At 41.2% G+C, this 24370-nt stretch overlaps 1 protein-coding gene across 3 annotated transcripts in view; it reads left to right on the top strand.

Annotated features, from left to right (window-relative positions):
* The window catches only part of LOC128702844 (carboxylic ester hydrolase), a 144518-nt gene extending 125124 nt beyond the window's left edge, over positions 1-19394 (top strand). For all 3 annotated transcript variants that reach the window (XM_070104400.1, XM_070104399.1, XM_070104401.1), the window contains exons 8-12: positions 1671-1846; positions 2219-2375; positions 11422-11554; positions 11846-11960; positions 16199-19394. In XM_070104400.1, the coding sequence (XP_069960501.1) occupies positions 1671-1846; positions 2219-2375; positions 11422-11554; positions 11846-11960; positions 16199-16375 (758 nt within the window). In that variant the 3' untranslated portion in view covers positions 16376-19394. The remainder of the gene's footprint in view (positions 1-1670; positions 1847-2218; positions 2376-11421; positions 11555-11845; positions 11961-16198) is intronic.
* Positions 19395-24370: the final 4976 nt, after the last annotated feature.

Here is a 24370-nt window from a genome sequence, read left to right as displayed (position 1 = left end):
CCTCACATACTTCACGATCATTTCTTGTTGTCTCTCCTCCTTCCTTCCTTAGCCTGATTACCTGGTCCTTGACTGTTGTTTTCCTCCTGATGTGGCTGTACAACAGTTTCGGGTCAGATTTGGCTTTTGCTGCTATGTCGTTTTCATATTGTCTTTGGGCCTCCCTTCTTATCTGTGCATATTCGTTTCTGGCTCTACGACTGCTCTCCTTATTCTCCTGGGTCCTTTGCCTTCTATATTTCTTCCATTCCCTAGCACACTTGGTTTTTGCCTCCCTGCACCTTTGGGTAAACCATGGGCTCATCCTGGCTTTTTCATTATTCCTGTTACCCTTGGGTACAAACCTCTCCTCAGCCTCCTTGCATTTTGTTGCTACATATTCCATCATCTCATTAACTGGCTTCCCTGCCAGTTCTCTGTCCCACTGAACCCCGTTCAGGAAGTTCCTCATTCCTGTGTAGTCCCCTTTCTTGTAGTTTGGCTTCATTCGTCCTGGCCTTCCTGCTTCTCCCTCCACTTGTAGCTCTACTGTGTATTCGAAGCTTAAAACCACATGGTCACTGGCCCCAAGGGGTCTTTCATATGTGATGTCCTCGATATCTGCACTACTCAAGGTGAATACTAGTCCAGCCTTGCTGGTTCATCCTCTCCTCTCTCTCTTGTAGTGTCCCTTACGTGTTGGCACATGAAGTTTTCCAGTACCACCTCCATCATCTTAGCCCTCCATGTATCTTGGCCCCCATGTGGGTCCAAGTTCTCCCAATCGATCTCCTTGTGGTTAAAGTCACCCATGATCAAGAGCTTTGCCTTGCATGCATGAGCTCTTCTGGCCACTCTAGCCAGTGTGTCAACCATCGCTCTATTGCTCTCGTCGTACTCTTGCCTTGGCCTCCTGCTGTTCTGTGGTGGGTTATACATCACTGCTATTACCACCTTGGGACCTCCAGAGTGAAGCGTTCCCGCTATGTAATCACTTTCTTCTCCGCTGTCTCCTCTCTCCAGCTCATCAAAATTCCAGCGATTTTTGATCAGCAATGCCACTCCTCCACCCCCCCCCGTTCCCTCTGTCTTTCCTCAGGATTTGGTATCCCGTTGGAAAGATGGCATCTGTTATCATACCTGTAAGCTTGGTTTCTGTGAGAGCTATGATGTCCGGTGATGCTTCTTTGACTCTTTCATGCCACTCCTCCCACTTATTTGTTATTCCATCAGCGTTTGTGTACCATACCTTCAGTTTCCTTTCCAACACTGTGGTTTGGGGGGCCTGTGAGGGTGGGAGACCTGGTGGCATACTGTGGGATTCTATAGCTCGGTGTTGGGTGGAGGCTGTGGGTATGGACTGTAGTGTGTGTTGGGATGGTGTGATAGGTTGTACGGTTCTGTATGGGTGTGTGTGTGTGTGTGTGTGTGTGTGTGTGATGTTTTAAATTCTCCTGCACATCTAATAGTTCTGAAATATTGGAAAAATATCATCATTATTATTATTTGCATTACGTTAGTGAGAAATCACTAAACCCGGAAAGGCTATTTCGCTCCATTTGATCCAAGCAAAGAGAAAGTGGCTCTGTATTCTTAGATAAATAAAAATTCCTAACAATAATTCGAGTTATTCTATGAATGGTTACCTAGAATCTATTACATCATCCAAGCTTTTGAAATATTTTTTGAAGCATTCTACGCCTTCGAGTCTGCAAAATCAAATCTTCTGAACAACTTCGCCAAGTTTGGTCCAGCGTCACTTCACTTAGAAGATGAGACTAAACCTGTGGAACTTGCCACCAAGATCTTTGATCAATATGTTGGAGGTGTTAAAGTTAACTTGGAAGATGCAGAGAATATCTGTCGGGTAAGAGATAATTCTAATTAATGCTTGCAATTATCCCTCTGCCATTTTATATTTACCAAGTGAAATTTGTTTAATATATTTTTAAACAGACATTTGTCAGACGTCAAATATTATTAAATGATTTAAAATTTATTTGTTAATATAAAAGTTTTACATCCCCCACTGCCTTAAAAAACAGATATAATCGAATATTTAAGGCAATTTATTTAACTCTGATTACAAAATCAATACTCATACAACGTATGAAATATATATTTCAGGTGTAATGTGTTTGAGAATCATTTCATTAACAAACAGGTACATGATTCATTCTCAGAAGAATGTTATTAGTAGGATGGTTCACTAAAGTGTGATTTCTTCCTTCTTAATCAGATGTTTAATGATCGTTTCTACAACATACCTCAAGACACAGCAGCCATTATCCATGCTAAAAATATGGGACCTAATAAGAAAATATTTATAACTGAACTAAACCATAAAGGTCAACGATCATTGTCAAGTCATTTAAACGTCAGCGTTGGTCGGCACTGTGAGTGTTAAGTCACCTTATTGATGTAGTAATTTGGGTCTAATAATAATAATAAAAAGTAATAATAATAATTTATTAAGGGGAAGTGGAAACCTGTGGGATCAAAGTGAACTTAAATATGAGAGAAAATTAATTATGATCCAAGGAAGTGGAAGGCAGATCCAGTTTCTGAAAAAACCAACCATCGCTTCTCATCAGTGTATTGTGTTTGTCATCGTCATTACTTGTATTACTTATTATTATTATTATTATTATTATTATTATTATTATTATTATTATTATTATTATTATTATTATTATTAGTAGTAGTAGTAGTAGTAGTAGTAGTAGTAGAAGTAGGTGGTGGTGGTGGTGGTGGTGGTAGTGGTAGTGTGAGAGTGAGTGGTGAGTGGTGGTGGTGGGAGCGGTGGTGGTGTGTAGGGAGTGGTGGGTGTGGTGGTGAGTAGTGTGGTGGTGGATGGTGGGATGGTGGTGGTGGTGTGGTGGTGGTGCAGGTGGGTGGTGGTGTGGAGTAGTGAGTGGTGGGTAGGGTTGTGGTGGTGGGGAGCGGTGGCGGTGTTGTGGAGTGGTGGGAGTAGTGGTGGATGGAAGAGTGGTGGTGGTGGGTGGTGGAGTGGTGGTGGTGTGGTAGTGGTGTGGTGGTGGAAGAGTGAGTGGTGGGAGTGGTGGTGGTGGTGGTGGTGGAGTGGTGGTGGTGGTGGTGGGAGAGTGGTGGTGGTGGTTGCGGTGGTGGTGGTGGGAGTGGTGGTGGTGGAAGGAAGTGGCGGTGGTGGTGGTGGTGGATGGTGAAATGGTGGTGGTGGTTGGTGGCTAGTGGGTGGTGGGAGCGGTGGGGGAGAATAGAGTAGTATTAAAGTGGTGATGGTGGTGGTAGTGGTATAGGTGGTGGGAGTGTGGTGGAGCAGTAGTGGTGGTGGTGTAATGAGTAGTGGTGGTGGTGGTGGTGGTGGTGGTGGTGGAGGGTGGTGGTGGGAGTGGTGGTGGTGGTGGGGTTGGTGGGAGCAGTGGTGGTGGGAGGTGCTGGTGGAGTGGTGGTGGTGGTGGAAGGAAGGGTGCTGGTGGTGGGATTGGTGGTGGGAGTGGTGGTGGTGGTGGTGGTGGTGGTAGGTGGTGGTGGTGGTGGAGTGGTGGTGGTGTGGTGGTGATTGAGGTGGCGGTGGTGGTGGTGGTGTTAGAGCGGTGGTGCTGGATGTGGTGGTGGTGGTGGTGGTGGTGGTGGTGGGTGGGGTGGTGGTGGTGGTGGTGGTGGTGGTGGTGGTGGTGGTGGTGGTGGTGGTGGGAGTGGTGGTGGTGGTGGTGGTGGTGAGCAGAGTGGTGGTGGTGGTGGTGGTGGCGAGTGGTGGTGGTGGGAGTGGTGGTGGTGGTGGTGGTGGTGTAGTGGTGGTGGTGGTGGTGGTGGTGGTGGTGGAGTGGTGGCGATTGGTGGTGGAGTGAGTGGTGGAAGTGGTGCTGGTGGTGGAGTAGGTGGTAAAGTGGTGGTCAGTGGTGGTGGTGGTGGTGGTGGTGGTGGGAGTGGTGGTGGTGGTGAGAGTGGTGGTGGTGGTGGTAGGGAGTGGTGGTGGTGGAGAGAGTGGTGGTGGTGGGGAGAATGGTGGTGGTGGTGTGAAGTGGTAGGTGACAGTGGGAGAGTGGTGGTGGTGGTGGTGGTGAGGTGGTATTGGTGGTAGTGGTGGTGGTGGAGGTGGTGGTGGTGGTAGAGTGGTGGTGGTGGTGTGGTGGTTCTGGTGGTGTGGTGATGAGTAGGTAGTGAGTGGTGGTGGGAGTGGTGGTGGTGGTGGTGGTGGTGGTGGCGGTGGGGAGTGGTGGCGTGGTGAACGGTGCTAGGTGGTGGTGGTGGTGGTGGTGGTGGTGGCCCAGTGGTGGTGGTGGGAGTGGTGGTGGTGGTGGTGGTGGTGTGGTGGTGACAGGTGGTGGTGGTGGTGGTGGTGGTGGTGGTGGTGGGAGTGGTGGGTTAGTGGTGGGAGTGAGAGTGGAGTGGTGCTAGTGGTGGGTGGTGGAGTGGTGGTGGTAAAGTGGTGGTAGGAGTGGTGGTGGTAGTGGTCGTTTGGTGGTGGAGTAGTGGTAGTGGTGGTATAGGTGGTGGTGGTGGTGGTGGTAGTAGTGGAGTGGTGGTGTAGTGGTGGTGGTAGATGGTGGAGTGGTGGTGAGTAGTGGTGGTGGTAGAGTGGTGGTGGGGTGGTGTAAGTGAGTGGAATGGTAGTGGTGGTGGTGGTGTAGTGGTGGTGAGTGGTAAGTGAGTGGTGGAGTGGTGTGGTAGAGTGGTGGTGGTGGTGGATGTAGTGGTGAGTGGTGGTGGTTGGTTCTGGTGGTGCATAGTGAATAAAGATGTTGAGTGGTGGTGGGAGTGGTGGTGGTGGTAGGTGGTAGTGGTGGTGGTGATGGTGCGGTGGGAGTGGTTGCGGTAGTGGCAGGTGCTAGAGTGAGTGGTAAGGTGGTGGTGGTGGAGAGTGGTAGTGGTGGTGGATGGTGGAGTGGTGGAGTAGGTGGAGTGGTGGTGGTGTGGTGGTGGTATAGAGTGGTGGTGGTGGTGGTGGTGGTGGTAGAGTGGTGGTGGTGGTTGAGGTGGTGGTGGTGGTGGGACTGGTAGTGGTGGGAGTAGTGGTAATGGTGTTGGTAGTGGTGGTGCTGGTAGTGTGTGGTGGTGCTGGTGGGAGTGGTAGTGGTGGAGTGGTGGAAGTGGCAGAGCGGTGGGGAATGGCGGTGATGTATAGAGTGGTGGTGGTGGTGGGAGTGGTGGGAGTGGTGGTTGTGGTGGTGGTGGTGGTAGTGAGTGGTGTGGTGGTGGAGTGGTGAGTGGTGGTGAGTGTGGTAGTGGTGGTGGTGGTAGAGTGGTGGTGGTGAGTGCTGGTGGTGGGAGTGGAGAGAAGGTGGTGGTGGTGGTGGTAGTGGTAGTGTGGTGGTGGTGGGAGTGGTGGTAGTGGTGGTGTGTGGTAGTGGTTGTGGTAGTAGTGGTGGTGGTATGTGAGTGGTGGTGGAGTGGTTGTAGATGAGGAGTGTACTGGATGTGGTGGTAGGTAGTGGTGGTAGTGGTGGTGGTGGTAGTGGATGGTAGTGGTGGTGAGTGTGGTAAGTGGTGGTGGTAGTGGTGGTAATGAGTGGGGTAGTGGTAGAGTGGTGGAGTGTGGTGGTGAGTTGTGTGGTGGTGGTGTAGTGGTATTAGAGTGGTGGTGGTAGTGAGTGGTGCTGGTGGAGTGGCACTGTATTGAGGTGGTGGGAGTGTGGTAGTGGTGGTGGTAGTGGTGGTGGTGCTGTGGTGGAGTGGTGGTGGTGGTGGTAGTGGAGTGGTGGAGTGGTGGTGGAGTGGTAGTAGTGGTGGTGGTGGTGGTGGGGTGGTGGTGGTGGGACATTGAGTGGGAGTGGTAGTGGTGTGGTGGTGGTGGTGGTGATGGTTGTGATTGGAGTGGTGGTGGTGGTGGTGGTGGTGGTGGTGGTGGGTAGTGTGTGGTGGACGGTGGGAGTGAGGTGTGGTGGTGGTGGTGGTGGTGCGGTGGGAGTGGTGGTGGTGGTGGTGGGAGCGGTGGGAGTGGTGGTGTGGTGGTGGTGGAGTGGTGGCGGTGGTGGGTAGTGGTGGTGGTGGTGGAGTGGTGGTGGTGGTGGTGGTGGAGTGGTAGGTGGTGGTAGGAGGTAGTGGTAGGTGAGTGGTGGTGGTAGTGGTGGGTGGTGGTGGTGGGGTTTAGGTGGGAGCGGTGGTGGTGGTGAGTGGTGAGATGGTGGTGGTGGTGGCGGTATGAGTGGTGGTAGAGTGGTGGTGGTGGTGAGTGGTGGGGGATGTGGTGGCGGTGGGAGTGGTGGAGTGATGGTCGAGTGGTATCGGTGGTGGTGTAGTGGTAGAGTGGTGAGAGTGGGAGTGTGTGGTGGTGGTGGTGGTGGTGGTGGTGGGGAGTGGTAGTGCGGTGGGAGTGGTGCGGTGGTGGGAGTAGTGGTGGTGAGGGGTTTTGGTGAAGGGCGTGGTGGTGGTGAGTGGTGGGGTGGTGGTGGTGGTGGCGGTGTTAGAGTGGTGTAGTGGTGGTGGTGGTGGATGGGTAGTGGTGACGGTGGGAGTGTGGTAGTGGTCAGTGGTGTCGGTGGTGGTGGTGGTGGTGGGAGTGGTGGTGGTGGTGGGAGTGGTGGTGGTGGTGGTGGTGGTGGTAGTGGTAGGTGGTGACGGTGGGAGTGGTGGTGGTGGTAGTGAGTGGTGGTGGTGGTGAGTGGTGGTATTAGTGGTGGTGGTGGTGGTGGTGGTGGTGGTAGAGTGGTGAGGCGGTGGGAGTGGTTGTAGTGGTGGGAGTGGTGGTGGTGCCCAGAGTAGGTGGTGGTGGTGGTGGTGGTGAATGGTGGTGGGTGGTGGTGGTGGTGGAGTGGAGTAGCAGTAGTAGTAGAAGTAGTGCTAGTAGTTGTAGTAGTAGCAGTAGTAGTAGAAGTAGTGCTAGTAGTTGTAGTAGTAGCAGTAGTAGTAGTAGCAGTAGTAGTAGTAGCAGTAGCATTGCTATTTATTGCTTAATTGTTATTGTAATAATAAAAAAAATATTATAATATTTTTAATTAACACATCGGCCGTCTCCCACCAAGTCTCCCACCAAGTCTCCCACCAAGTCTCCCACCAAGTCTCCCACCAAGTCTCCCACCAAGTCTCCCACCAAGTCTCCCACCAAGTCTCCCACCAAGTCTCCCACCAAGTCTCCCACCAAGTCTCCCACCAAGTCTCCCCCCAAGTCTCCCACCAAGTCTCCCACCAAGTCTCCCACCAAGTCTCCCGCCAAGTCTCCCGCCAAGTCTCCCACCAAATCTCCCACCAAGTCTCCCACCAAGTCTCCCGCCAAGTCTCCCACCAAGTCTCCCACCAAGTCTCCCGCCAAGTCTCCCACCAAGTCTCCCACCAAGTCTCCCACCAAGTCTCCCACCAAGTCTCCCACCAAGTCTCCCACCAAGTCTCCCACCAAGTCTCCCACCAAGTCTCCCACCAAGTCTCCCACCAAGTCTCCCACGTCAAATCCATTCGCTTTTATCAAACACTCTCATGCGTGTTTGTTGGAAGTCCAAGCCCCTCGCACTCAAAACCTCCTTTACCCCCTCTATCCTTTCTTACGCCGACCTCTACCCCGCCTTCCCTCCGCTACAGATTTATATACTCTGGAAGTCATTCCATTTTGTTTCATCCTCTCTTGATGTTCGAACCACCTCAACAATCCCTCTTAAGCCATCTGGATAATAGGTTTAGTAATCACTCACCTCCTAATTTCCAAACTACGAATTCTCTGCATTATATTCACACCACACTTTGCCCTAAGACACGACATCTTCACTACCTCCGGCCTTCTCCTTGTTACAACATTCACCACCTATGTTTCACACCCATATAAGAGCGTTGGTAAAACTATGCTCTTAGACATTCCCCTCTTTGCTTCCATGGACAAATTTCTTTGGCTCCACAGGATCCTCATTGCACCATTCATCTTTTTCCCCTCATCAATTCTATGATTCACCTCATTCTTCATAGCCAAATCTGCTGACACATCCACTCCTAAATATCTGTTTACATTCACCTCCTCTGTACTCTCTCCCTCCAGTCTGATATTTAATCTTACGTCACCTATTTTTTTTATCATCATCACCTTACTCTTTCCTATATTCACTTTTAATTTCTTCTTTTACATTTTTTTTTTATTATTATGACACTGGCCGATTCCCACCAAGGCAGGGTGGCCCGAAAAAGAAAAACTTTCACCATCATTCACTCCATCACTGTCTTGCCAGAAGGGTGCTTTACACTACAGTTTTTAAACTGCAACATTAACACCCCTCCTTCAGGTTGGTAGACAGCAACCACCCAGGGAAGTACTACCGTCCTGCCAGATGACTGTGAAACAGAAACCTGTAACTGTTTTGCATGATGGTAGGATTGCTGGTTTCTTTTTCTGTCTCATAAACACGCTAGATAACATTGATATCTTGCTACTCCTACTTGCACTTTGGTCACACTTCACAGACACGCACATGCATATATATATATACATACATCTAGGTTTTTCTCCTTTTTCTAAATAGTTCTTGTTCCTCTTTATTTCTTCTATTGTCCATGGGGAAGTGGAAAAGAATCTTTCCTCCGTAAGCCATGCATGTCGTATGAGGCGACTAAAATGCCGGGAGCAATGGGCTAGTAACCCCTTCTCCTGTAGACATTTACTAAAAAAGAGAAGAAGAAAAACTTGTTTTACATATCCTATCAAATTCATCCACCAACCTCTGCAACTTCTCTTCCGAATCTCCCAAAAGCACCATGTCATTAACAAACAGCGACTGTAACAACTTCCACTTTGTGTCAGATTCTTTATGTTTTTACCCCACATCTCTTACCAACACTCGAGCATTCACTTCTATTACATACCCAGCTATAAAGATATTGAACAACCATGGAGACATCACAAATCCTTGTCAAAGGCCTACTTTTACTGTGGAAATAATCTCCCTCTCTCATACATTCTCTAACCTGAGCCTCAAGATCCTCGTAAAAACTCTTCACTGCTTTCAGTAACCTACATCATATTCCATTCATTTAAAATATCTGACACATTGCCCCCCTATCCACCCTGCTATACACCTTTTCCGAATCCATAAGTGTCACAAAAACCTCGTTACCCTTATCTAAGAACTGTTCACCAACATGTTTCACTGTAAACACTTGGTCTATACACCCCTTACCTTTCCTAAAGCCTCCTTGTTCATCTGCTATCCTTACTCTTAATTCTTTCAATAAAATCTCTACCATACACTTTACCAGGTAGACTCAACAGTTTTATTCCCCTGCAATTTTCGCACTCTGCTTTGTCCCCTTTGCCATTATACAAAAGAACTATGTTCACTGTGCCAATCACTATGTAACTTATCTTATTCCATACATTTATTAAATTAAATCACCAACCACTCCAAAACTATATATCCCCACCTGCTTTTATTATTTTTATCTTTATCCCATCAATCCCAGCTGCTTTAGCCCCTTTCATTCTATCCCCTGCCTCATGAACTTCCCCCAAAGTCACAACTGGCTCTTCCTCACTCCTACTAGATGTTATTCCTCTATGTACTATACAGGAAATCACAGCTTTCATATCTTCTTCCGCATTTAACAATTCCTCAAAATATTCCCTCCATCTTCCCGATTCCTCTAACTCTCCATTTAATAACCCTCCTCTCCAACTTTTATCTCTCAAATCCATTCATTCCCTAGACTTCCTCAGCTTTCTAATCTCACTCCAAAACTTTATCTTATTTTCAACAAAAATTGTTGATAACATCTCATCCACTCTCTCATTTTCTCACTTTATACGTTGCTTCACCACTCTTTTAACCTCTCTTTTCTCTCCATATACTCTTCCCTCCTTGTATCACTTCTACTTTGTAAAACCCTCTCATATGCTAGCTTTTTCTCTCTTACAACTCTCTTTTTATCATCATTCTACCAATCGTTCTTCTTCCCTCCCACACCCACTTTCCTGTAACCACAAACTTCTGCTGAACACTCTAACACTACATTCTTAAATCTATCCCATACATCTTCGACCCCATTGCCTATACTCTCATTAGCCCATCTATCCTCCAATAGTTGTTTATATCTTCCCCTAACTGCCTCGTCCTTTAGTTTATAAACCTTCTCCTCTCTCTTATTTGCTGCTTCTATTTTTCTTGTATCCCATCGACTTGTTACTCTCACTGCAGCTACAACTAAAAGTGATCTGATATATCTGTGGCCCCTCTGTAAACATGTACATCCTGAAGTCTACTTAATAATCTTTTATCTACCAATATGTAGTCCAACAAAATACTGTCATTATGCCCTACATCATATCTTGTATACTTATTTATCCTTTTTTTCTTTAAATATGCCTTACCTATAACCAAACCCCTTTCTATACAAAGATGAATGAAAGGGCTCACATTATCATTTACACTTGGCTCCTCAAACTTACCTACCACACCCTCTCTAAATGTTTCTCCTACTTTAGCATTTACATCCCCTTCCACAATTACTCTCTCACCTGGTTCAAAAGTTCCTACATACTCTCTCCTCCTCTCTAATTCCTCTTCTCCAGGTGAATACACACTTGTTGTGACCAACTTTTCATATCCAACCCTTATTTTAACCCACATAATCATTAAATTTATTCATTCATATTCCCTCTTCTCCTTCCATAACTAATCCTTCAACATTATTGCTACCCCTTCAATAGTTCTAACTCTCTCAGATACTCCTGACTTAATCCCATTTATTTCTTCGCACTGAAACTCGCCTACCCCTTTCAGCTTTGTTTTGTTTAGAGCCACGACATTCAACTTCTTTTCAGTCATAATATTTGTAATCATTTCCTTCCTGTCATCCGCACTACATCCACGCACATTCAAGCAACCCAATTTTATAAAGTTTTTCTAGTTTTTTTTTTTAGTATTTTCTACAGAAGGGGTTACTAGCCTATTGCTCCCGGCATTTTAGTTGCCTCATACGACATGCATGGCTTACAGAGGAAAGATTCTTTTCCACTTCTCCATCGAGAATGGAAGAAATAAATATGGAAATGAAATATTAAGAAAAAGAAGAAAAACCTAAATGTGTGTATGTATATATATTCAAATGTATGTCTGTGTAGTGTGACCTAAGAATAAGTAGCAAGATATACCTGTTATCCAGCGTGTTTATGAGACAAAAAAGACACCAACAATCCTACCATCATGTAAAATAGTTACAGGTTTCTGTTACACACTCACTTGGCAAGACGGTAATACCTCCCTGGATGGTTGCTGTCTACCAACCTATTACCTTCTATAGCAGTAATAATAATAATAACTATAATTATTTTAATAATAATAATAATAATAATAATAATAATAATAATAATAATAATAATTATTATTATTATTATTATTATTATTATTATTATTATTATTATTATTATTATTATTGTTGTTGTTGTTGTTTTCATAATTTTATAATTATTTTAATTATTATTATATTCACAAGACATCATTAAACTTACATGTGACACACATAAAGCTTAGTGAATGTTATTGTGTACAGGGGTGACCCATGCGGATGATATGTTCTACTTGTTCACTGGCGAGAAGACTATCTGGAAGCCGCTGGAGTGGCCAGACGACCTCAAAGTGAGACACATCATGCTTAAACTCTGGACCAATTTTGCAGCTACTGGGTAATGTAGTTTACCATTATTTTACTATCAAATTCATGACGATGTGCTTAACCTTGAAGAGTCATGCAGTATGTGTGGTTTAATTATTTTTTATATGAGGAAGGATAAAGTAGCTTCAAGAGCCTTAATTAACTGGTATCTTTGCTCTAACCTGAAGGGTTGTGAAGGGAAAATAGCTATAATTCCTAGGTACAAATGTTTTTTACCATTATAACCACACGGAGAGTGACAGTTTTCAAGACATATCTAATATATGTTTAACCCAGATCACACATCCTTATTTCATGACAGGAATCCAACACCTGATGACTCTCTAAATATAGTGTGGGAAGCTGCACGTCCAGACAACCTCCATCACTTGTCTCTCACACTGACGCCCACCATGAAGGCAGACTATAGGCACATGGTAATCTATTGTTCGCTTCTCGTATATTCCTCGTGTAAAAAAGAACTCCGTAAAATCTTTAGTATCGAAATGAAAAGATTGTCAATGAATATGATGAAGCAAAGAGCTTCTTATTACGATGAAATAAACTTCTGTAAATAATGACTTACAGTTGGTACAGAAAATGTGATATTATTAACATACATTATAGAAATCCCTGGTTATGCAAAAGATTTCCGATCAGCTTTTATTTAACTCATAGCTACTTAGAACTTTTAAAGCTTTTAGACAATGCCTCTACAAATGTCACATAAAAACTAGGTAGCCTGGTTACAAACTACGATTCTTACAATCACCAGGAACACCAGTCAAACTCCGGCATGCTTTCCAGCAATTTTCTTTTGTACGTTTTGACTGCATGAGTGATTTTATCAATGCAGTAACGAGAAAAAAGTGAAGGTGTATGCATAGAAAATCCTCCTAGGTTGATCTTTCTCCGTACACCTCCTCTCCTTTGTACCTGGTCCATTGATTTATATAAAATCACTCATGTGGTCAGAACATACAGGAGAATGAACAGTAGGAAACCATGTCTGAGGCTCACTGGTGTGGCCGGGTCTAGGATGTTGGGTTACAGTTGGTACCTCTAGTCTAGCGGAATGTAATAGAGAATTCTGATTCCTTCCTATTAGAGGCCTGGGTTACCCTAGAATGTAGAGCATGAGACTGTCAATTTACTGATCGAGGATCAATCCCCTCGTCTACCCTTATATTTATTCATGGATAGTTGTTTATCACAATTTAATTTAAGTTCATAGACGATGTGGTCTTAAGGATGTTAAGAATAGATCTACTATTACAGCTTTAATTTTTAAGGGGAAATGCTTGCTGCATACTTGGCTCGCGTCCGGCTTCGGAGGAGCTGGAGGAAATTCATGATCTTTAATACATTGTACCATTATATTCATGTTTGTGTTTTCTGTAAATGTATTCAGTTTATTAATAAATCTTCACATAGGATATGAAATATAGGGGGTGGTAGGAGAATAAAATATTCAAACAACTCCGGGGAGATCCTTGAGTTTTCCCTGAGGTACGTTTATTGTCTTCTCTGAGGTTTAGGGTCCCCATTCCATCTATAGAGGTGGTACCTCCCTATTATATTATATTATAAAATATAGGGAGGTACCACCTCTATAGCTGGAATGGGGACTCTCTACCTCAGAGAAGACAATAAACGTACCTCAGGGAAAACTCAAGGATCTCCCCAGAGCTGTTTGAATATTTTCTTCTCCTACCACCCCTATATATTTTATATTCTATGTGAACATTTATTGATAAACAGAATACATGTGCAGAAAAACACAAACATGAATACAATGGTAAAATGTATTAAAGATCATGAATTTCCTCCAGCTCCTCCGAAGCCGGACGAGAGCCAAGTATGCAGCAAGCATTTCCCCTCTGGATGGCTATGCTAAGGCGCTGGAACATGAAAGTGGCTGCCCTTGGGTCCCTGGTGGTGTCGATGAGTCTGGAACCCAGTTCTTTAAGGAAAAGTGTGGCATTTTTTCCCCATGATCCCAAGGTCTCTGATTCCACTGGGGCAAATTGATACTGTTCTCTTATGTCCCTGTACTTGCTGATCTTGTACTCCTCCCTGTGGTCAGCAGCTCCTCCCTGTCGTCCGACACTGTGATGGATGTAGGTGTCAGCCAGTGTGGACACACAGGTATAGTCCCATGCTAAGAGTTTGCCATTCTTCCAAGGATAGATGGTGATCCCATCGGGGCAGTTTGCTGGGTTGTGGGTATTGTTGGCTGCTAGTGATCGAGGCTCCCTCTCGGCTGGGCATCCAGCTGTAGCAAAGGTTCTCTTTATGATGTCATTGACCCCACTGTGTCTTGCATGCCAGCCCTTGGTTTTGGAACAGTTAAGACCATGTACACCATATTGGTCTGCTTGCGCTTCACTGCAAATACACATATATTATGTGTGAATTGGGGCAGCAAGGTGCAGAGCCACTGCAATACGGAGGGTCTTAAGGTCGAGTCACGTTCCCATTGCCGATATGGGAACTGTTTGGAGGAAGTCCCCTGAGTGATGTGCGTTCACAGCCTGGAGACGGGCAGTCTCCCTATCTGATGTTGCAGCCCTGAGCATGTTGGCAAGCACCTTTTCAGCTGGGCCATCCCAGCTTGACTGTTTGTGAGCCAGTGCTGCACTAGGGTTTGGTGCCGAATACGCATAACTTGCGATCTTGGCTTAAATAGCAACGCTCATCTTGCCATATAGGACAAGCGAAAATTTGTGTATGCAATAATTTTGCCAAAATCATACTGAACCTAAGGAAAAAAATTTATTTCATTGTGTTTCTTTATTATTAAATTATTGTAAAGTTAAATAAAATATATTTAGTTGGGTTAGGCTAAAATAAATTGCTCTTGTTATAATAAGGTTAGGTAAGTTTTCCTAGATTCTTTAAGTGCAAAATTAAAAATTTTTACAATAACATTAATGAAAAAAATATATATTTAAAAGTACAAGAGAAAATTTTAGAAAACACTTTATATTAAATGAGTTTTTGCTAATTGTCCAGTTTTACATATTTGGCACGACATATATATATATATATATATATATATATATATATATATATATATATATATATATATATATATATATATATATATATATATATATATATATTTATATATATATATATATATATATATATATATATATATATATATATATATATATATATATATATATATATATATATATATATATATATATATATATATATATATATATATGTCGTGCCGAATAAGTAAAATTGGTCAAATAGGAAGAACTCATTTAAAATTAGGTCCTTTCTAAAATTTTCTCTTTTACGTTTAAAGATTGTTTTTCATTTATGTTAATGTAAATATTAATAATTTTGTACCGAAAGAACCTTAGAAAACTTATCTGACATTATTATAGCTAGAGTAATTTAATTTACCCTAATCCCAGTAAATATATTTTAGATAAGTTTACAATAATTTAGATTCATAACGATTTTTGCAAAATTATTGCATGCACAAATTTTCACTTACCTTATTTGGCAAGAAGACCATTACTATTTAAGCCTTATTCGGCAGTTTCTATGGGACCCTCTCAAATTTCTTTAAGGCTATAAAAACCACGAGGTTCCATGCATATCTTAGTAACCAAATATAATTCACACAAAAATGATTCATTATTTCGTACTTTACGGTGCATCAGACTTCAATATTTTTTTTTTACTATAAAATTTGTCTTAAAAAATAAGAAAATTAACTTTTTCATCCTAGCCACAGGCATTATATATTAAATAAGGCTTCAGTACAAATAATTTACATAATCATGTTAGTTTTCAAATATAACCAATGTAAACATTCCTAAATATGACCAATGTAAACATTCCTAAAAGATCGATACCATGCCTAACCCTTCTAGGGTAGGGTAGGTGCCTGAGCCCGAGCCTTTAGCTCATAAGACTGTCATTCCCATTTGCCCCCTTGGGGCGGGGATGGTAGACCAGAGAGGCCTAGCTTGTGGCTAGGCCTGGGGACAGTTGGTCCCAAAGATGAGGAGGTACTTGTACCTCCTCCCATGGGAGACTTAGGTCTCAGATACTCCCTAGAGAGGGAGCCAAGGCCGGGCTACCACTTGGAAAAGGCCCGGGCCGGGAGAATACCGGCTAATCTTTAATAATAAACATTCCTAAATATGACCAATGTAAACATTCCAAAATGATGCTTGAGAAGTTACAAGCGTTGGTAGAATATAGTCCGACAGGAGAAGAAAAAAATGAGCATAATTTTAGAAGGGAATAAATGAGTCACAGCAGACACAGTCAAAATGGTACATTTCTGGCATTTTATTGTATTTCGATAACTGTTATATAATACCATTTATATATTATGTGAGTCAAAATTTTGGCTTGATAGCATTTTTGGGACAATATTTTGCTCTGACTAGAGCGCCATAAGGAAACCTTTATATTTAAATAAAGCTTTAATGTCCTAAGACCAACTTATTGCTCACAAAAAGGCTCATTATGCTACGTGCCTTTTTATTTTTGTTTGTGGAAGTGTGACTTTTAAAATCATAAAAATGTTGAAAAAAATATAATGCTATTTTAAATTCAGGTAACGTGAAGCTAACACAATTTTATTTCAGATTAATGTTTCATATATTTTTGAGTCTTATTGCATTATTTATGTAAACAGGTTCGTGCTTTCTGGGAGTCACTGCCTCTTAAACAGAACTTGCTGCTTCACTCTGAGAAATTTAAACTCTCAGAACCTAAAGCTGAACTTGAGGAAATGAAAGAAGATTTGGATCATGAGATGCCACTTCAAATGGAAAATAAACCAAAAAAATCTGCTGCACGGAATGAGTTGTAATCTTGACATAATGAAAACTACTTATCTTTGGAATACTGACTTCACATCCTGATACGGAATGATTGACTTCAGAGGTTTATCATAGACTTATTATTTTACGAAATTTGATGTTGTATATAGTCAATAAATTACAGAGGCATATTGTAACCAGGTACTGAGGTAACTTGTCTTGGGAGAGTGCAAGTTTCACCAATATATATACCAGTTACTGAATTTTGTTTACATGCAATTGATTCAGGAAAATCTACAAATAATTTTTTGCCAGACGTCTAAATTTTCACAATAAGTCTCAAGGGATCTTATATGTTTTAGGCATGAAAAAAATGGCATGGTATTTAGATCTCATCTAGAATGGCCCAATAAAATTAAATAATGTTTCATTATAATGGATATAACAGGGTTCTAGTAACAAAAACAATGTCTGAAAATCCTAAGTGATGTAAAATGTTGCTGCTGCGGGATACAGTGTGGTCAACAGTATGTGATCTTTGGTGTTGCTGCTGTGGGATACAATGTGGTCACCAGTATGTGATCTTTGGTGTTGCTGCTGTGGGATACAATGTGATCACCAGTATGTGATCTTTGGTGTTGCTGCTGTGGGATACAATGTGGTCACCAGTATGTGATCTTTGGTGTTGCTGCTGTGGGATACAATGTGGTCACCAGTATGTGATCTTTGGTGTTGCTGCTGTGGGATACAATGTGGTCACCAGTATGTGATCTTTGGCGTTGCTGCTGTGGGATACAATGTTGTCACCAGTATGTGATCTTTGGTGTTGCTGCTGTGGGATACAATGTGGTCACCAGTATGTGATCTTTGGTGTTGCTGCTGTGGGATACAATGTGGTCACCAGTATGTGATCTTTGGTGTTGCTGCTGTGGGATACAATGTGGTCACCAGTATGTGATCTTTGGTGTTGCTGCTGTGGGATACAATGTGGTCACCAGTATGTGATCCTTGTTTCCTATGCCATCATATTTTACCTAGTTAGTCATATCTATTTTTTTCCGTTCAATGCTACCTTTTGTATTTAGTTTACATACTGTTCTTCACTTTTCTTTGCCTAACATTTAGTATATCATTATTATATTGCAAGTTTTCTTGCAGACAACGTTTTCAGTTATATTTTTCATTAGACAGTACATATTTTATATATCCTGTTTTAAAATATTTTTTTCCTCTGCAGTTTTTTTTTTATTTTACCATATACTCGTGTAATACAAATATATATCTTTAACCTTATCTATAGATAAGATACTGCCTAAGCTATCTGTGTTTGATCTTTCGCCATCTTGTAGAGATGGTGATAATATTTTGGGTATTTTTCCAAGAATCCAGAAACGATCATTACTGTATGAGTGATGGAGTGTCCCTGGTGTCTGTTTCGCAAAAGTTAAGGGAGGAAGTAATTCATCTATCTAAATCAGAAATTCGGTATGTTGTCATTCAGAACAGATGGTAAATTGTATATATATGATGGCCTGACAAAGATGTGAGGTTAATATATTTAATGACCCTGTGTTTCCATTGACAGGGCTTTAGTCATACCTCAGGAAAATGACCCAAAAGTATAATTCACCAAGGTGAGAGCTTTTTGTAATGGTGATGATCTAGAAATTGCATTAAAAAAATCTTCCCATAACGTAAACTTCTCGTCCAGAGATATTCCTCAAGGTGCTATTCTTCACTGCCTCTAGTTCAGACTGTCTGGGGATGGTACTGTAATGCCACAAATTAATAAAAATGTTGTTTTTAATGTTTCCCTGAGGCTATTCAAAACTCCTAGAGGCATCATAATTGAATATCAGTTCAATGAGAAATAACATTATGTATGCTAATAAAATTCTAAATGAGTTTTGTCTATATGATTGATGTCTGAAGAAAATTTGGCGGTTCGAGTCTAATATATCAGTTACTGCAGATGCTCTCGCCAAGTTCTTTTCCATTATTACCTTCGAAAAACGCTTTTGGTGTCGTCTGATGAAATGAAGTTTTTTATCTTGCTGATATGTTTGCACTTTTTACATCTGACTGGAGACAGTTTCTAAGAATTGCTGACGACATTTTTCGTCTGACTAGAAGCCTCGTGCTGTTGAGGTGAAATCATTTGAAGAAAGAAACTTTTTGTAATCAGCTCCCAAACTCTGTAACGAGTTGCCAGTGTCTCTTAATATTCAGGAAATTGTTCATGCTTCTAAGTTTAAATTGAAAGGATGTTTCTGCTGATCATTCTCTCACATTGGTATATACATTTTCGCATTCTTTTTGATTGTTTTTGTTCTACTCATGGTTTTGTGTATGAACGATTGTGAACTTCTTGAAAGAGCAAGCTCTAATGAAATATAAAGCTCAAAAATAATAATAATAATAATAATAATAATAATAATAATAATAATAATAATAATTATTATTATTATTATTATTATTATCATTATTATTATTATTATTATTATTATTATTATTATTATTATTATTATTAAAATTAACATTAATATTTTTTCCCCATTTTTAAGTATGGGGCCCCATTCTTTGGACACAATATAGATCTCAATAAACTCTTCTCATAGGGTTGATACTGGGTGCCTAATAGAGCTATCAGGTTAATATCCTCTCATGGAAAGTGTCAGTGAGATACTCTTTATCAAAGAAATTAAATCTTCCCTTCCTTTTTTAATGTAATCTGATTACCTTTCATTCCCGCAGGTGCTGTATGATCCCCTCTGCTTAAATGTTCCTATAATAACGTTACCTAACCCATAAATTTTGTCTTAAATGATGACTAAATTGTCTTGGAAAAAGGGTTTAGAAATGGTAAGCAACCTTGACCTGTGTAATTGTGAGCGAGTCACTCAAATATAGTACATGAGTAAACAGTGAAATATAAGTAAGTCACCAATATTATTATTATTGGTAAAGGGTATTAATTAACTGAAATGTATTGAATAAAGATGTACGTCTAGAAATCTACCCATCAACCTTTTATCTACTAACACACAATCTAATAAAGTTCTGTCATTATTCCATATATTTTTTATCCTAAGTTAGGGAAGATTTATCAGGGAACAGGACACGTGCTTCCTGATGCGGGTCTTAGTCATGACTTTTGATCATGTGATCGAGTTCCTCTGCTGGCTTTCTAGTTTATCCCCTTTAACAAGTAATATAGTTTGTCTCACTTATACTTGTCTACATGGTTGTTACACAGAAAATGGTGCTCCTGGGGGCTTAGCACAACTCCTTATAACTCGTCGTCCTGAATGCCATAAGCCTCACGTATGATGGTAGGAAGTAATCCTTGTGCTGAAGCAGGCAATATCGCCCGACGGAGCTCAGTCTCCACTGTGTTGACACGACATCTCACATTTAGCGCCATATTGACTCAAGGTAGCTCTCCTAGTAGAACAGTAGAAGGGTGCAAAGCACAACCGCACTCCACTGCAGCCAGGAAGTGAAGGAGAGGACCTAGTAGTGACTAGTGAAGAAGCATGTCCAGGAGCTATGACTCCACCCTGACAATGACAAATATGTGGGTACTGATAGTTGAATACTGACACGATTCACCCACGGAGTAGACGGCAATTCAAAAATAGTTTTCATAACTATTTTATTTATATTCATTGCCAGGGAAGAAAGATTATCAAGGCAGAATAAGGCTTTTATATTATATTGTAATTATGTGTTAATTCTCAATATTTACTACCAGTGTCAGGCTATTTTTATTATAAGGATTCTTTTAGGTAATTGCTGAATGCATATGTCTACATTTATAAGCATTGACATTGAAGACATTATTTAATATAATTCCATTCATGTTTCCTGGGTGTATGTAGTATATCTTGCAGATGCGTCTAACTCAGGGGTTCCCAACTGTGGAAAATTGCATTTACTTGGATGTATAATTATACATAACAGTAAATGAACAATGATAACTATTATTTATCAGCTAGACAAGTAGGAATTTTGGACACTTAGGTCGCAAAAAATGTCCCCCTTCGATACCTGCCACTGTCATATTCACAAGTTTCTCTGGACCTATTAATTAAATGAAATATACATACATCAGGAATACTGGTAAATATATAAATTTGTGGACTGTATATTAAATATAAATGGTTATATATATACACAATTACATAACAGAAGGAAAATATATCTTAACATCACTCACCAATTTGACTGGAGATTAATGTGTATCATACTCAGAAAACCTCACTCTAACTAAATCTATGAAAATAATGCTGGCCAGAATTACACACAAATCTAGAGACCTTATCTGAGGTTCCTGGAGAGGTCTTGTCCAGTCGCCTGATATCTCAAGTTATGCAGGAATGCATATCCACCAATTTCGCCTCCTATTTGAGAGGTGTCATCACAATTTTAACCTCTAGAGCACGAAAAATTCTTCCCCATTCACCAACGTTTCCAATACAAATTCAAAACCAAGATGGCGAGTGTCTCTACTTTTTTTCGGTAACATGCTTCTTTTAAAAATACAATATAGGGCATCTATTTACCTATAAATTACCGTATTTCCGGAAAATATATACAGTATTTTCCACACTGTGGCCGGCCGGAGTTCGTTGCTAAACGACTCAAATCACTCCTTCCTTTAGGAGACGATTCCAGCCGGTTCTGGCTTGAGTGGCTGTTCTCCTAGTAGGTCTTACCACGATTTCATTTTCCGGCATCACTTGGTCAGCGTTATCTTCCATATCACTCGTGTCACTTTCCCTAAGGTTTTCATTTACGTTTGATTGAACACCTAATTCCAAGGGAATCAATTTATTAATTGTGCATAAACTTTCCTGGCCACGACACAACACTTTGACATTCATGACAACACCTTGTGCATCTGGGTACAATGTCAATACTTTGCCCAAAGGCCACAATGTTCGATGTTGTTCAGTATCAATCAACACAATGTCACCTGGTTGAATGTTCTGTCGATTTACTGCCTCTGTCGTACCATAAAAGTGTTCACGTAGTGTAAGAAGATATTCCTTACGCCACACATTAGACCAATGATCAATTACTTTATTTAACATTTTAAATTTATCACACAACACTGCCGCATCATTGTAATCTTCATCACTTTCTTCCGGATCATCTCTATAGACAGGGCCAGCTTCCAATTTCCTTCTACATATTAGGTGAGAAGGTGTTAATACATCTGCATCAGGTGTATCACTCATGTACGAGAGAGGACTATTATTTATACGATTTTCTGCCTCCACTAACACTACACGGAATTCTTCCAAATTAATTCTCTTCCAGTGTAGTACTTTACGGAGACACCTCTTCACTGTGCCTGTCAGTCTTTCGTACAGCCCCCCCTGCCAAGGGGCTCTAGGAGTAATAAATTTCCAAGTACACCCTCGCTGGGTTAACAGAGATTGAACATCGTTACTATTATTTAATTCTATCAAGTGTTGAGCACCTGCTACAAAATTTGTGGCATTATCCGAAATCATCAACCTCGGACAGGATCTCCTAGCTGCAAATTTTCGAAACAGCTGTATAAACTGTTCTGCAGACAAGTCCTGTGCCACTTCTAAATGAACTGCCCTAGTAGCAGTACAGGCGAACAAACAAACATACACTTTCAGTGGAACACCATCTGAAGTACCTGTTAAAATTAATGGACCACTATAGTCTACACCTGTTACATCAAATGGTTTCACTAATTGTACACGCTCCTTTGACAATGGTGGAGGACCTGGGTACATATAGGATCTGGCATCCACACGGCGACATATTACACAAGATTTAATCACCCTTTTTACACTTTGCCGTCCTTGTGGAATCCAGAAAGTTTCCCTAATACAATTTAAGGTATCTCGTACCCCACCATGCATTGCATTTTTATGGGCATTTAGAACAATCAAATTTGTTAGATGATGAGTTTTGGGCAGTAAGATAGGGTGTTTAGCATAATCACCTAATTCAGCATTTTGTAACCTACCTCTGCACCTAATTACACTGTTCTCTAAATACAGCCCAAATTTCTCTATTATGGAACCTTTCACAATTTTTCTTTCCATCATCAATTTAATCTCATTTCCATAGATTTCCTCCTGTACCCTCTTCATCCAAAATTCAAGAGGATGTGAAAACTTAAATGAAATATTCATCTTGTTTAGAAATTTAAACACCAATTTAGTTACAATATTTATCTCCTGTAACTTATTTCTTATATACTTAGCTAATTTGACACCTACATAGATGGCTGTTAATTCCAACTGAGGCAAGGTACGTGATTTAATTGGAGACACTTTAGCCTTGTACATAACAAGAGAAATAACACTATTACATTGAAGGTAAGCAACTGCTCCATATGCCAATTTTGAAGCATCGCAAAAAATGTGGAGTACATTTTTCCTATTTGGATTGGCCACCTGACGTCGGAACTCCAACATTGGAATTTTTTCATAATCACCAATTAATTCATCCCACCTGTTAATGAATTCCTCAGGTAGAATTTCATCCCAAGCACATTTAAGTTTCCATGCTTCCTGAATTAATAATTTCCCTCTTATAGTAAGGGGTGACACTAAACCTAGTGGATCAAAACATTTGGAAACTTCAGCAAGCAAAACTCTCTTAGTTAATTTATTGGGCATACTGTAATTATTAGGTTTTAACATTAACAAATCTCTCTCAGTATCCCAATTTAAACCCAATACATTACTACATTTTGGCACTTCATCTCCAAGGTAATCTTTACTTATTTTGTCCTTCAATTTGGATGAATTACTATTCCATTCTCTCAGAGGCATATTTGCACTTTGCATTATTTTATTAGCCTTTCCATAAGTCATTAACAGTTCCTCTTCAGTTGACGTCACACCCAGGAAATTGCCCACATAAAATTGTTTGCTCATTACTTTACTCAATGGACTTCCCGTACATTTAAGGTGTGCATTTATCGTCGCTTGAAGTAGGAACGGACTGGATGTAGCACCAAATAATACGCTCCTAAAGCAAAAGGTTTTCAGAGGGCTAAGTGGGTCAATAGGATTCTCAGGCCATAAGAAGCGGGTACAATCCCGGTCAGCCTCTTTTAAACCCACTCTTAGGAAAGCTTTACTTATGTCAGCCGTAAAGGCATAATTTTTCATCCTGAAATTTAATAAGATATCTCCTAATTTTTCTGTCAACGACGGACCTGTCATCAAACAGTCATTTAAACTAGGTACATTTTTGTTACTCCTGGCACTACAATTAAACACAATTCTCAGAGGAGTGGTCTTAGAATCCTTCCTCACTCCGTGATGTGGCAAATAGTGACCATAAATTTTGGATTGCTCAGGAGGTACCTCTTCTATAAATTTATTAATTAACTGCTCAGCAATTATATCATTATAAGCAGTTAACAATTCTGGTGTCTTACTCAGTTCGCGGAGCTGAGCCTTTAACTGTCCATATGCCATTCTGTAATTAGTGGGCAATTCTGGATGGTTCAGTCTCCACAGAAGTCGTACCCAGTATTGTCCAGATTTAAAATTTACATCTCTCAGGTATTGCTCCTGAGTAAAAGAATCGTCTGGACTTTCTTCATTTACATTTATTCCAATGCTGTTTAATTCCCACAATTTATGCACTTGCTCAACACCATCCTATATGGAAGAATTATACTGGGGTACAACTTCATGAGTAAGATACACAGTTATGGTATTTGTAGTTTCCTCTAGCCATGTATTATTATTACGAGGAATCCTGCCATACATTACATGTCCTCCTGCAGTCTTCAAAAGGGTAACACCACATTTCTTTACCATACCCTTTACAAAGGAGGCATAATAGTCACTACCTATCAAAATATTTATTGGGCCTACAGAATCATCACTTACACCAGAAGGTGTTAAATTTACATTATGTGAAAGTCTTTCTGTAGCTTTACTAAGTCCTACTGTAGATATTTTCTCTGGAAGTCTATCTACAATTACTGCATTAACACGTTTTTTCTCATTGCCCAACCTGACAGTTACATAAAC

This window comes from Cherax quadricarinatus, chromosome 91 (genome assembly GCF_038502225.1).
Source record: "Cherax quadricarinatus isolate ZL_2023a chromosome 91, ASM3850222v1, whole genome shotgun sequence".
Taxonomy (NCBI): Eukaryota; Metazoa; Arthropoda; class Malacostraca; order Decapoda; family Parastacidae; genus Cherax; species Cherax quadricarinatus.
Note: the sequence above shows the minus strand (reverse complement) of the source record. Positions and strands in the feature narration are given on the sequence as shown.